At 43.2% G+C, this 15292-nt stretch overlaps 1 protein-coding gene across 1 annotated transcript in view; it reads left to right on the top strand.

The window, feature by feature from the left end:
• LOC133642505 (high affinity cAMP-specific and IBMX-insensitive 3',5'-cyclic phosphodiesterase 8A-like) overlaps positions 1-14940 on the top strand; it is a 58920-nt gene extending 43980 nt beyond the window's left edge. The window contains exons 10-12 of the mRNA XM_062036730.1: positions 11022-11092; positions 11222-11646; positions 14764-14940. Coding sequence (XP_061892714.1) covers positions 11022-11092; positions 11222-11646; positions 14764-14940 — 673 coding nt within the window. The remainder of the gene's footprint in view (positions 1-11021; positions 11093-11221; positions 11647-14763) is intronic.
• The last annotated feature ends 352 nt before the right edge of the window (positions 14941-15292 follow it).

The following is a 15292-nucleotide window of genomic DNA, read 5'->3' on the forward strand; positions in this document are numbered from 1 at the left end:
TTTTTGAGAATTAAGGTAAGATTCTTTTTCCAAAATATTACATGTATTATTTTCATGTTTTTTATTTTTATTTATATTTATTAATTATTTTTTCATTTATTTTGAACATGTATTGTTTTTATTTTTTCATTTTGTTGTATTATTTTTGTTTTTATTTTGTACATGTATTATTTTGATGTTTTTATTTTGTCAAGTAATGCAAAGCAGCACTGATCTACGGTATAGCAGCACTGATCTACTGTATAGCAGCACTGATGTACTGTATAGCAGCACTGATGTACTGTATAGCAGCACTGATGTACTGTATAGCAGCACTGATGTACTGTATAGCAGCACTGATGTACTGTATAGCAGCACTGATGTACTGTATAGCAGCACTGATGTACTGTATAGCAGCACTGATGTACTGTATAGCAGCACTGATGTACTGTATAGCAGCACTGATGTACTGTATAGCAGCACTGATCTACTGTATAGCAGCACTGATGTACTGTATAGCAGCACTGATGTACTGTATAGCAGCACTGATGTACTGTATAGCAGCACTGATCTACTGTATAGCAGCACTGATGTACTGTATAGCAGCACTGATCTACTGTATAGCAGCACTGATGTACTGTATAACAGCACTGATGTACTGTATAGCAGCACTGATCTACTGTATAGCAGCACTGATCTACTGTATAGCAGCACTGATGTACTGTATAGCAGCACTGATCTACTGTATAGCGGCACTGATGTACGGTATAGCAGCACTGATCTACTGTATAGCAGCACTGATGTACTGTATAGCAGCACTGATCTACTGTATAGCAGCACTGATGTACTGTATAGCAGCACTGATGTACTGTATAGCAGCACTGATGTACTGTATAGCAGCACTGATCTACGGTATAGCAGCACTGATCTACTGTATAGCAGCACTGATGTACTGTATAGCAGCACTGATCTACTGTATAGCAGCACTGATGTACTGTATAGCAGCACTGATGTACTGTATAGCAGCACTGATGTACTGTATAGCAGCACTGATGTACTGTATAGCAGCACTGATGTACTGTATAACAGCACTGATCTACTGTATAGCAGCACTGATGTACTGTATAACAGCACTGATCTACGGTATAGCAGCACTGATCTACTGTATAGCAGCACTGATGTACTGTATAGCAGCACTGATGTACTGTATAACAGCACTGATCTACGGTATAGCAGCACTGATGTACTGTATAGCAGCACTGATCTACTGTATAGCAGCACTGATCTACTGTATAGCAGCACTGATCTACTGTATAGCAGCACTGATGTACTGTATAGCAGCACTGATCTACTGTATAGCAGCACTGATGTACTGTATAGCAGCACTGATGTACTGTATAGCAGCACTGATCTACTGTATAGCAGCACTGATCTACTGTATAGCAGCACTGATGTACTGTATAGCAGCACTGATGTACTGTATAGCAGCACTGATCTACTGTATAGCAGCACTGATGTACTGTATAGCAGCACTGATGTACTGTATAGCAGCACTGATCTACTGTATAGCAGCACTGATCTACTGTATAGCAGCACTGATGTACTGTATAGCAGCACTGATGTACTGTATAGCAGCACTGATCTACTGTATAGCAGCACTGATGTACTGTATAGCAGCACTGATCTACTGTATAGCAGCACTGATGTACTGTATAACAGCACTGATGTACTGTATAGCAGCACTGATCTACTGTATAGCAGCACTGATGTACTGTATAACAGCACTGATGTACTGTATAGCAGCACTGATGTACTGTATAGCAGCACTGATGTACTGTATAGCAGCACTGATCTACTGTATAGCGGCACTGATGTACGGTATAGCAGCACTGATCTACTGTATAGCAGCACTGATGTACTGTATAGCAGCACTGATCTACTGTATAGCAGCACTGATGTACTGTATAGCAGCACTGATCTACTGTATAGCAGCACTGATGTACTGTATAGCAGCACTGATGTACTGTATAGCAGCACTGATCTACTGTATAGCAGCACTGATGTACTGTATAGCAGCACTGATCTACTGTATAGCAGCACTGATGTACTGTATAACAGCACTGATGTACTGTATAGCAGCACTGATCTACTGTATAGCAGCACTGATGTACTGTATAACAGCACTGATGTACTGTATAGCAGCACTGATGTACTGTATAGCAGCACTGATGTACTGTATAGCAGCACTGATCTACTGTATAGCGGCACTGATGTACGGTATAGCAGCACTGATCTACTGTATAGCAGCACTGATGTACTGTATAGCAGCACTGATCTACTGTATAGCAGCACTGATGTACTGTATAGCAGCACTGATGTACTGTATAGCAGCACTGATGTACTGTATAGCAGCACTGATGTACTGTATAGCAGCACTGATGTACTGTATAGCAGCACTGATGTACTGTATAGCAGCACTGATGTACTGTATAACAGCACTGATCTACTGTATAGCAGCACTGATGTACTGTATAACAGCACTGATCTACGGTATAGCAGCACTGATCTACTGTATAGCAGCACTGATGTACTGTATAGCAGCACTGATGTACTGTATAACAGCACTGATCTACGGTATAGCAGCACTGATCTACTGTATAGCAGCACTGATGTACTGTATAGCAGCACTGATGTACTGTATAGCAGCACTGATGTACTGTATAGCAGCACTGATGTACTGTATAACAGCACTGATCTACGGTATAGCAGCACTGATCTACTGTATAGCAGCACTGATGTACTGTATAGCAGCACTGATGTACTGTATAGCAGCACTGATGTACTGTATAGCAGCACTGATGTACTGTATAGCAGCACTGATGTACTGTATAGCGGCACTGATGTACGGTATAGCAGCACTGATCTACTGTATAGCAGCACTGATGTACTGTATAGCGGCACTGATGTACGGTATAGCAGCACTGATCTACTGTATAGCAGCACTGATCTACTGTATAGCAGCACTGATGTACTGTATAGCAGCACTGATCTACTGTATAGCAGCACTGATGTACTGTATAGCAGCACTGATGTACGGTATAGCAGCACTGATCTACTGTATAGCAGCACTGATGTACTGTATAGCAGCACTGATGTACTGTATAACAGCACTGATGTACTGTATAGCAGCACTGATGTACTGTATAACAGCACTGATGTACTGTATAGCAGCACTGATCTACTGTATAGCGGCACTGATGTACTGTATAGCAGCACTGATCTACTGTATAGCGGCACTGATGTACGGTATAGCAGCACTGATCTACTGTATAGCAGCACTGATGTACTGTATAGCAGCACTGATCTACTGTATAGCAGCACTGATGTACTGTATAACAGCACTGATCTACTGTATAGCAGCACTGATGTACTGTATAACAGCACTGATCTACGGTATAGCAGCACTGATCTACTGTATAGCAGCACTGATGTACTGTATAGCAGCACTGATGTACTGTATAACAGCACTGATGTACTGTATAGCAGCACTGATCTACTGTATAGCGGCACTGATGTACGGTATAGCAGCACTGATCTACTGTATAGCAGCACTGATGTACTGTATAGCGGCACTGATGTACTGTATAGCAGCACTGCTGTACTGTATAGCAGCACTGATGTACTGTATAACAGCACTGATGTACTGTATAGCAGCACTGATCTACTGTATAGCGGCACTGATGTACGGTATAGCAGCACTGATCTACTGTATAGCAGCACTGATGTACTGTATAGCAGCACTGATCTACTGTATAGCAGCACTGATGTACTGTATAGCAGCACTGATCTACTGTATAGCAGCACTGATGTACTGTATAGCAGCACTGATCTACTGTATAGCAGCACTGATCTACTGTATAGCAGCACTGATCTACTGTATAGCAGCACTGATGTACTGTATAGCAGCACTGATGTACTGTATAGCAGCACTGATCTACTGTATAGCAGCACTGATCTACTGTATAGCAGCACTGATCTACTGTATAGCAGCACTGATGTACTGTATAGCAGCACTGATCTACTGTATAGCAGCACTGATCTACTGTATAGCAGCACTGATCTACTGTATAGCAGCACTGATCTACTGTATAGCAGCACTGATCTACTGTATAGCAGCACTGATGTACTGTATAGCAGCACTGATGTACTGTATAGCAGCACTGATGTACTGTATAGCAGCACTGATGTACTGTATAGCAGCACTGATCTACTGTATAGCAGCACTGATCTACTGTATAGCAGCACTGATGTACTGTATAGCAGCACTGATGTACGGTATAGCAGCACTGATCTACTGTATAGCAGCACTGATCTACTGTATAGCAGCACTGATGTACTGTATAGCAGCACTGATCTACTGTATAGCAGCACTGATGTACGGTATAGCAGCACTGATCTACTGTATAGCAGCACTGATCTACTGTATAGCAGCACTGATGTACTGTATAGCAGCACTGATCTACTGTATAGCAGCACTGATGTACTGTATAGCAGCACTGATGTACGGTATAGCAGCACTGATCTACTGTATAGCGGCACTGATGTACGGTATAGCAGCACTGATCTACTGTATAGCAGCACTGATGTACGGTATAGCAGCACTGATCTACTGTATAGCAGCACTGATGTACTGTATAGCAGCACTGATCTACTGTATAGCAGCACTGATGTACTGTATAGCAGCACTGATGTACTGTATAGCAGCACTGATGTACTGTATAGCAGCACTGATCTACTGTATAGCAGCACTGATCTACTGTATAGCAGCACTGATGTACTGTATAGCAGCACTGATGTACTGTATAGCAGCACTGATCTACTGTATAGCAGCACTGATGTACTGTATAGCAGCACTGATCTACTGTATAGCAGCACTGATGTACTGTATAGCAGCACTGATCTACTGTATAGCAGCACTGATCTACTGTATAGCAGCACTGATGTACTGTATAGCAGCACTGATCTACTGTATAGCAGCACTGATGTACTGTATAGCAGCACTGATGTACTGTATAGCAGCACTGTACAAAGTATACAATGGTGCCTAGTATTAGTGTGTATCAAATACTGTGTGCTATGAACATACTGTGTGCTATGAACATACTGTGTGCTATGAACATGTTCATGTGTGCTATTAGTCTGTACAAAGTATTAGTGTGTGAAATAAGATGAAATATGATTGATGTTATGAATATTTATGAGTCACATGACAGAGAAGAATGTGATCCAGGGTGCAGAAGCTAGCAGGAGACTGCAAGCTTTTTACTACAAAGACAAAAAACCACCAAGGCAGCGTAATATGTGCCAAACTAACACTATGTGCCAAACTAACACTATGTGCCAAACTAACACTATGTGATATGTGCCAAACTAACACTATGTGCCAAACTAACACTATGTGATATGTGCCAAACTAACACTATGTGGTATGTGCCAAACTAACACTATGTGCCAAACTAACACTATGTGATATGTGCCAAACTAACACTATGCGATACATGCCAAACTAACACTATGTGATATGTGCCAAACTAACACTATGCGATACATGCCAAACTAACACTATGTGATATGTGCCAAACTAACACTATGTGCCAAACTAACACTATGTGATATGTGCCAAACTAACACTATGCGATACATGCCAAACTAACACTATGTGATATGTGCCAAACTAACACTATGTGATACATGCCAAACTAACACTATGTGATACATGCCAAACTAACACTATGTGATATGTGCCAAACTAACACTATGTGATACATGCCAAACTAACACTATGTGATACATGCCAAACTAACACTATGTGATATGTGCCAAACTAACACTATGTGCCAAACTAACACTATGTGATATGTGCCAAACTAACACTATGTGCCAAACTAACTATGTGCCAAACTAACACTATGTGATATGTGCCAAACTAACACTATGTGATATGTGCCAAACTAACACTATGTGATATGTGCCAAACTAACACTATGTGCCAAACTAACACTATGTGATATGTGCCAAACTAACATTATGTGATATGTGCCAAACTAACACTATGTGCCAAACTAACACTATGTGATATGTGCCAAACTAACACTATGTGATATGTGCCAAACTAACACTATGTGATATGTGCCAAACTAACACTATGTGATACATGCCAAACTAACACTATGTGATATGTGCCAAACTAACACTATGTGATACATGCCAAACTAACACTATGTGATATGTGCCAAACTAACACTATGTGCCAAACTAACACTATGTGATATGTGCCAAACTAACACTATGTGCCAAACTAACTATGTGCCAAACTAACACTATGTGATATGTGCCAAACTAACACTATGTGATATGTGCCAAACTAACACTATGTGATATGTGCCAAACTAACACTATGTGCCAAACTAACACTATGTGATATGTGCCAAACTAACATTATGTGATATGTGCCAAACTAACACTATGTGCCAAACTAACACTATGTGATATGTGCCAAACTAACACTATGTGATATGTGCCAAACTAACACTATGTGATATGTGCCAAACTAACACTATGTGATACATGCCAAACTAACACTATGTGATATGTGCCAAACTAACACTATGTGATATGTGCCAAACTAACACTATGTGATATGTGCCAAACTAACACTATGTGCCAAACTAACACTATGTGATATGTGCCAAACTAACACTATGTGATATGTGCCAAACTAACACTATGTGCCAAACTAACACTATGTGATATGTGCCAAACTAACACTATGTGGTATGTGCCAAACTAACACTATGTGATATGTGCCAAACTAACACTATGTGATATGTGCCAAACTAACACTATGTGATACATGCCAAACTAACACTATGTGATACATGCCAAACTAACACTATGTGATATGTGCCAAACTAACACTATGTGATATGTGCCAAACTAACACTATGTGATATGTGCCAAACTAACACTATGTGATATGTGCCAAACTAACACTATGTGCCAAACTAACACTATGTGATATGTGCCAAACTAACACTATGTGGTATGTGCCAAACTAACACTATGTGATATGTGCCAAACTAACACTATGTGATATGTGCCAAACTAACACTATGTGATACATGCCAAACTAACACTATGTGATACATGCCAAACTAACACTATGTGATATGTGCCAAACTAACACTATGTGATATGTGCCAAACTAACACTATGTGATATGTGCCAAACTAACACTATGTGCCAAACTAACACTATGTGATATGTGCCAAACTAACACTATGTGATACATGCCAAACTAACACTATGTGATACGTGCCAAACTAACACTAACACATTTGGGAATGCGCAAAAAACTTGGACTATGTGGGAACAAACTTAGTTGGAAGCCTGGAACAGAGAACAGCAAACATACGTACAACTATCTCCCGACCACCATACGTACAACTATCTCCCGACCACCATACGTACAACTATCTCATGACCACCATACGTACAACTATCTCCCGACCACCATACGTACAACTATCTCCCGACCACCATACGTACAACTATCTCCCGACCACCATACGTACAACTATCTCCCGACCACCATACGTACAACTATCTCCCGACCACCATACGTACAACTATCTCCCGACCACCATACGTACAACTATCTCCCGACCACCATACGTACAACTATCTCATGACCACCATACGTACAACTATCTCCCGACCACCATACGTACAACTATCTCCCGACCACCATACGTACAACTATCTCACGACCACCATACGTACAACTATCTCCCGACCACCATACGTACAACTATCTCCCGACCACCATACGTACAACTATCTCCCGACCACCATACGTACAACTATCTCCCGACCACCATACGTACAACTATCTCCCGACCACCATACGTACAACTATCTCCCGACCACCATACGTACAACTATCTCCCGACCACCATACGTACAACTATCTCCCGACCACCATACGTACAACTATCTCCCGACCACCATACGTACAACTATCTCATGACCACCATACGTACAACTATCTCCCGACCACCATACGTACAACTATCTCCCGACCACCATACGTACAACTATCTCATGACCACCATACGTACAACTATCTCCCGACCACCATACGTACAACTATCTCCCGACCACCATACGTACAACTATCTCCCGACCACCATACGTACAACTATCTCCCGACCACCATACGTACAACTATCTCCCGACCACCATACGTACAACTATCTCCCGACCACCATACGTACAACTATCTCCCGACCACCATACGTACAACTATCTCATGACCACCATACGTACAACTATCTCCCGACCACCATACGTACAACTATCTCCCGACCACCATACGTACAACTATCTCACGACCACCATACGTACAACTATCTCCCGACCACCATACGTACAACTATCTCCCGACCACCATACGTACAACTATCTCCCGACCACCATACGTACAACTATCTCCCGACCACCATACGTACAACTATCTCCCGACCACCATACGTACAACTATCTCCCGACCACCATACGTACAACTATCTCCCGACCACCATACGTACAACTATCTCCCGACCACCATACGTACAACTATCTCCCGACCACCATACGTACAACTATCTCATGACCACCATACGTACAACTATCTCCCGACCACCATACGTACAACTATCTCCCGACCACCATACGTACAACTATCTCATGACCACCATACGTACAACTATCTCCCGACCACCATACGTACAACTATCTCCCGACCACCATACGTACAACTATCTCCCGACCACCATACGTACAACTATCTCCCGACCACCATACGTACAACTATCTCCCGACCACCATACGTACAACTATCTCCCGACCACCATACGTACAACTATCTCCCGACCACCATACGTACAACTATCTCCCGACCACCCTACGTACAACTATCTCCCGACCACCCTACGTACAACTATCTCCCGACCACCATACGTACAACTATCTCCCGACCACCATACGTACAACTATCTCCCGACCACCATACGTACAACTATCTCCCGACCACCATACGTACAACTATCTCCCGACCACCATACGTACAACTATCTCCCGACCACCATACGTACAACTATCTCCCGACCACCATACGTACAACTATCTCATGACCACCATACGTACAACTATCTCCCGACCACCATACGTACAACTATCTCACGACCACCATACATACAACTATCTCCCGACCACCATACGTACAACTATCTCCCGACCACCATACGTACAACTATCTCCCGACCACCATACGTACAACTATCTCCCGACCACCATACGTACAACTATCTCCCGACCACCATACGTACAACTATCTCCCGACCACCATACGTACAACTATCTCCCGACCACCATACGTACAACTATCTCCCGACCACCATACGTACAACTATCTCCCGACCACCATACGTACAACTATCTCCCGACCACCATACGTACAACTATCTCCCGACCACCATACGTACAACTATCTCCCGACCACCATACGTACAACTATCTCCCGACCACCATACGTACAACTATCTCACGACCACCATACGTACAACTATCTCCCGACCACCATACGTACAACTATCTCCCGACCACCATACGTACAACTATCTCACGACCACCATACGTACAACTATCTCACGACCACCATACGTACAACTATCTCCCGACCAACATACGTACAACTATCTCCCGACCACCATACGTACAACTATCTCCCGACCACCATACGTACAACTATCTCCCGACCACCATACGTACAACTATCTCCCGACCACCATACGTACAACTATCTCCCGACCACCATACGTACAACTATCTCCCGACCACCATACGTACAACTATCTCCCGACCACCATACGTACAACTATCTCACGACCACCATACGTACAACTATCTCCCGACCACCATACGTACAACTATCTCATGACCACCATACGTACAACTATCTCCCGACCACCATACGTACAACTATCTCACGACCACCATACATACAACTATCTCCCGACCACCATACGTACAACTATCTCCCGACCACCATACGTACAACTATCTCCCGACCACCATACGTACAACTATCTCCCGACCACCATACGTACAACTATCTCCCGACCACCATACGTACAACTATCTCCCGACCACCATACGTACAACTATCTCCCGACCACCATACGTACAACTATCTCACGACCACCATACGTACAACTATCTCCCGACCACCATACGTACAACTATCTCCCGACCACCATACGTACAACTATCTCCCGACCACCATACGTACAACTATCTCCCGACCACCATACGTACAACTATCTCCCGACCACCATACGTACAACTATCTCCCGACCACCATACGTACAACTATCTCCCGACCACCATACGTACAACTATCTCCCGACCACCATACGTACAACTATCTCCCGACCACCATACGTACAACTATCTCCCGACCACCATGGCTTTAAATAGCGAAGACTCAACTCAAAACAGGTGTGCTGGCAGACAAAATAAAGCTGCTGCAGGACATTCAAACAGGAAGTGGAACTACAAAATAATGAACTCAACATTTAACATGGAAAAAGTCCAAATAAGGCACAGCCTGGTGTAACAAGCCGTGACAGAATGCCCTGCTAAAAATAGGGATTCCAAAGGTTGTAGGGAAAACAGGACAAGTCAAGGGAAAGAGGAGGGAGGACAAGGCGGTGGGTCGCCTGGCCATGTGTCTTTGCAGCCAGCGGGGAGGAGTACGATGGCGGCGGCAAGTAGACTGCAGCTGGCTAGACGGTTGTCTACAGAACGGGCACATGAGTGGCTGACGAGCAGGCAGACGTGAGCAGTAGCAGCACACCAGCAGCCACTATGGGCGGGTCCTGGGCATTGTTGCTGATGGCGTGGAGAGCATCCATGGAATGGCCATGTTCTTAGCCAACTAGGAGGCTGCGTGCGGGCGCCAGACGAGCGTCTCCACAGCAAGCGAAGAGGCTGAGCTTCAGCAGGCTGCTGGGTTGGAGGTCAAGCTTTAATGGCTGCTGGGCTGGTCACGTCGTCGGAAGACTTACTGGAGGCGGGGCAGAAAGCAGCGTCTAGCTAGTGGCGTATGCAGATCCACTGGAGTTGCTGGTGGTGTCTGCAGAGCTGGAGCAGCAGGCGGCTGGGCTGCAGGTTGAGCAAGAGCAAGCGGCTGGGCTGGATGTAGGACAGGCGGTGGTGGCCGTGCAGGAGGTGGCAGCCTGGCTGGACATAGGACTGGGGGCGGTGGCCATACGGGAGATGGCAGCCTGGCTGGACATAGGACTGGGGGCGGTGGCCATACGGGAGATGGCAGCCTGGCTGGATGTAGGACTGGGGGCGGTGGCCATGCGGGAGGTGGCAGCCTGGCTGGATGTAGGACTGGGGGCGGTGGGCATGCGGGAGGTGGCAGCCTGGCTGGATGTAGGACAGGCGGTGGTGGCCGTGCAGGAGGTGGCAGCCTGGCTGGACGTAGGACTGGGGGCGGTGGCCATGCGGGAGGTGGCAGCCTGGCTGGGCGTAGGACTGGGGGCGGTGGCCATGCGGGAGGTAACGCCCCCTCAGGAAGTGGATTCATGATGCTCTCACCCACCGCTGGAGCAAGAGTCACAGGAGGGAGGAGGGATGTCTGGAGGGGGGTTTTTACTGTTATAGGCGGGAAAACAGGAACAGGAGGTTGAAGAGGAGGAATAGAGGACGTGCAGGGTCTTAGTGAGCTGGAACTCAAAGAGGGCGGGGCTTCAGCTTTGGGAAGCTGGAAAGTCACTGTGTGAGCTGCTTGAACCTTGGACAACTGGGCTTGATGAACTGTTTTGAAAAATGTCCCTGCATGTCGCCTCCACCAGTGGGTCTGCAGGAGCCTGATAGAGAACTTCTTGCATCACCTGGTGGTCGCTCACGCTTCCTTGCACGCGCTTTGAACGCTAGCAGCATGACGTCATCCGCCTCTTCAGCGCTAGTAGTCCAGGTCCTGGATGGAGAGGGCAAGTAGTCAACCCTCCTTGGAGAGGAAGATGCGGCACTGGAGGCCCCTGCTGGAGGGCCTTGTGACAAAGCTGCAAACAGGAAGTGGAACTACAAAATAAGTGTGCAAGACAGGAAGTCAACATTAAACATGGAAAAACACCAAGAAACTTCTAGATACTTCTAGACCTCCACCCCAGATCCCACCTCACTCCTACCCACTTCTCCAAAGTGGGCTGGCTCAAGGTGGAGGACAGAGTTAAACAACTTGCACTGAGCCTAGTCTATAAAATCCACTACACCTCCCTGATACCGAAGTACATGTCAAACTACTTCCTTAACGTAAATGACCGCCATAACCACAACACCAGGGGGAGCTCCACTAACCACGTTAAACCCAGATTCCCAACTAACAACACCAGGGGGAGCTCCACTAACCACGTTAAACACACATTCCCAACTAACAACACCAGGGGGTGCTCCACTAACCACGTTAAACCCAGATTCCCAACTAACAACACCAGGGGGAGCTCCACTAACCACGTTAAACCCAGATTCCCAACTAACAACACCAGGGGGAGCTCCACTAACCACGTTAAACCCAGATTCCCAACTAACAACACCAGGGGGAGCTCCACTAACCACGTTAAACACACATTCCCAACTAACAACACCAGGGGGTGCTCCACTAACCACGTTAAACACACATTCCCAACTAACAACACCAGGGGGTGCTCCACTAACCACGTTAAACACACATTCCCAACTAACAACACCAGGGGGTGCTCCACTAACCACGTTAAACACACATTCCCAACTAACAACACCAGGGGGTGCTCCACTAACCACGTTAAACACACATTCCCAACTAACAACACCAGGGGGTGCTCCACTAACCACGTTAAACACACATTCCCAACTAACAACACCAGGGGGTGCTCCACTAACCACGTTAAACACACATTCCCAACTAACAACACCAGGGGGTGCTCCACTAACCACGTTAAACCCAGATTCCCAACTAACAACACCAGGGGGTGCTCCACTAACCACGTTAAACACACATTCCCAACTAACAACACCAGGGGGTGCTCCACTAACCACGTTAAACCCAGATTCCCAACTAACAACACCAGGGGGTGCTCCACTAACCACGTTAAACACACATTCCCAACTAACAACACCAGGGGGTGCTCCACTAACCACGTTAAACACACATTCCCAACTAACAACACCAGGGGGTGCTCCACTAACCACGTTAAACCCAGATTCCCAACTAACAAAGGTCTTAACTCATTCTCTTTCTATGCCACATCAATGTGGCATAGAATGTTTCAATGTCCATTTCTCTGATGATACAATTGTTGATGACTGAAGTGCTGATATCAACCAAACTCTCCTCATCCAACCCCCGGATTGTAAATAATGTCAATAATTCAATGTATACTCTGATGATGAACTTGTGTGATGACTGTATTATGATGATAGTATATATGATAGTATATATCTGTATTATGATGATAGTATATCTGATAGTATATATTTGTATTATGATGATAGTATATCTGATAGTATATATTTGTATTATGATGATAGTATATATGATAGTATATATTTGTATTATGATGATAGTATATCTGATAGTATATATTTGTATTATGATGATAGTATATATGATAGTATATATTTGTATTATGATGATAGTATATCTGATAGTATATATTTGTATTATGATGATAGTATATATGATAGTATATATTTGTATTATGATGATAGTATATCTGATAGTATATATTTGTATTATGATGATAGTATATATGATAGTATATATTTGTATTATGATGATAGTATATCTGATAGTATATATTTGTATTATGATGATAGTATATATGATAGTATATATTTGTATTATGATGATAGTATATATGATAGTATATATTTGTACCATGAATTGATTAACGTGGACCCCGACTTAAAGAAGTGGAAACACTTATTGGGGTGTTACCATTTAGTGCTCAATTGTAGGGAATATGTACTGTACTGTGCAATCTACTAATAAATATGTACTGTACTGTGCAATCTACTAATAAATATGTACTGTACTGTGCAATCTACTAATAAATATGTACTGTACTGTGCAATCTACTAATAAATATGTACTGTACTGTGCGATCTACTAATAAATATGTACTGTACTGTGCGATCTACTAATAAATATGTACTGTACTGTGTAATCTACTAATAAATATGTACTGTACTGTGCAATCTACTAATAAATATGTACTGTACTGTGCGATCTACTAATAAATATGTACTGTACTGTGCAATCTACTAATAAATATGTACTGTACTGTGCGATCTACTAATAAATATGTACTGTACTGTGCGATCTACTAATAAATATGTACTGTACTGTGTAATCTACTAATAAATATGTACTGTACTGTGCAATCTACTAATAAATATGTACTGTACTGTGCAATCTACTAATAAATATGTACTGTACTGTGCAATCCACTAATAAATATGTACTGTACTGTGCAATCTACTAATAAATATGTACTGTACTGTGCAATCTACTAATAAATATGTACTGTACTGAGCAATCTACTAATAAAAGTTTCAATCGATCAAAACTCAAAATAAGGCCTGGTGGAGTGGATGATGAAATATGATGATATGATTATGAATGTGATATTTCAGGAGGAGGTGGAGGTGACGGGGACCTTCAAGCAGGTGAAGGTGCAGCTGGTGGAGCAGAATTATGATCCAAGTCGTGTTTCTGATCCATTGTTCATCCTGGATGATAAGCACAAGAGTTTTGTTCCTCTCACTCATCACGTCTACACCGCCATCATATCAGGACTTATCAAACTATAAACAATAACAAACATGTCAACAATATCAAACTATAAACAATAACAAACATGTCAACAATATCAACTATAAACAATAACAAACATGTCAACAATATCAAACTATAAACAATAACAAACATGTCAACAATATGAAACTATAAACAATAACAAACATGTCAACAATATCAAACTATAAACAATAACAAACATGTCAACAATATGAAACTATAAACAATAACAAACATGTCAACAATATCAAACTATAAACAATAACAAACATGTCAACAATATGAAACTATAAACAATAACAAACATGTCAACAATATGAAACTATAAACAATAACAAACATGTCAACAATATGAAACTATAAACA

Source organism: Entelurus aequoreus, linkage group LG02 (genome assembly GCF_033978785.1).
Source record: "Entelurus aequoreus isolate RoL-2023_Sb linkage group LG02, RoL_Eaeq_v1.1, whole genome shotgun sequence".
NCBI lineage: Eukaryota > Metazoa > Chordata > Actinopteri > Syngnathiformes > Syngnathidae > Entelurus > Entelurus aequoreus.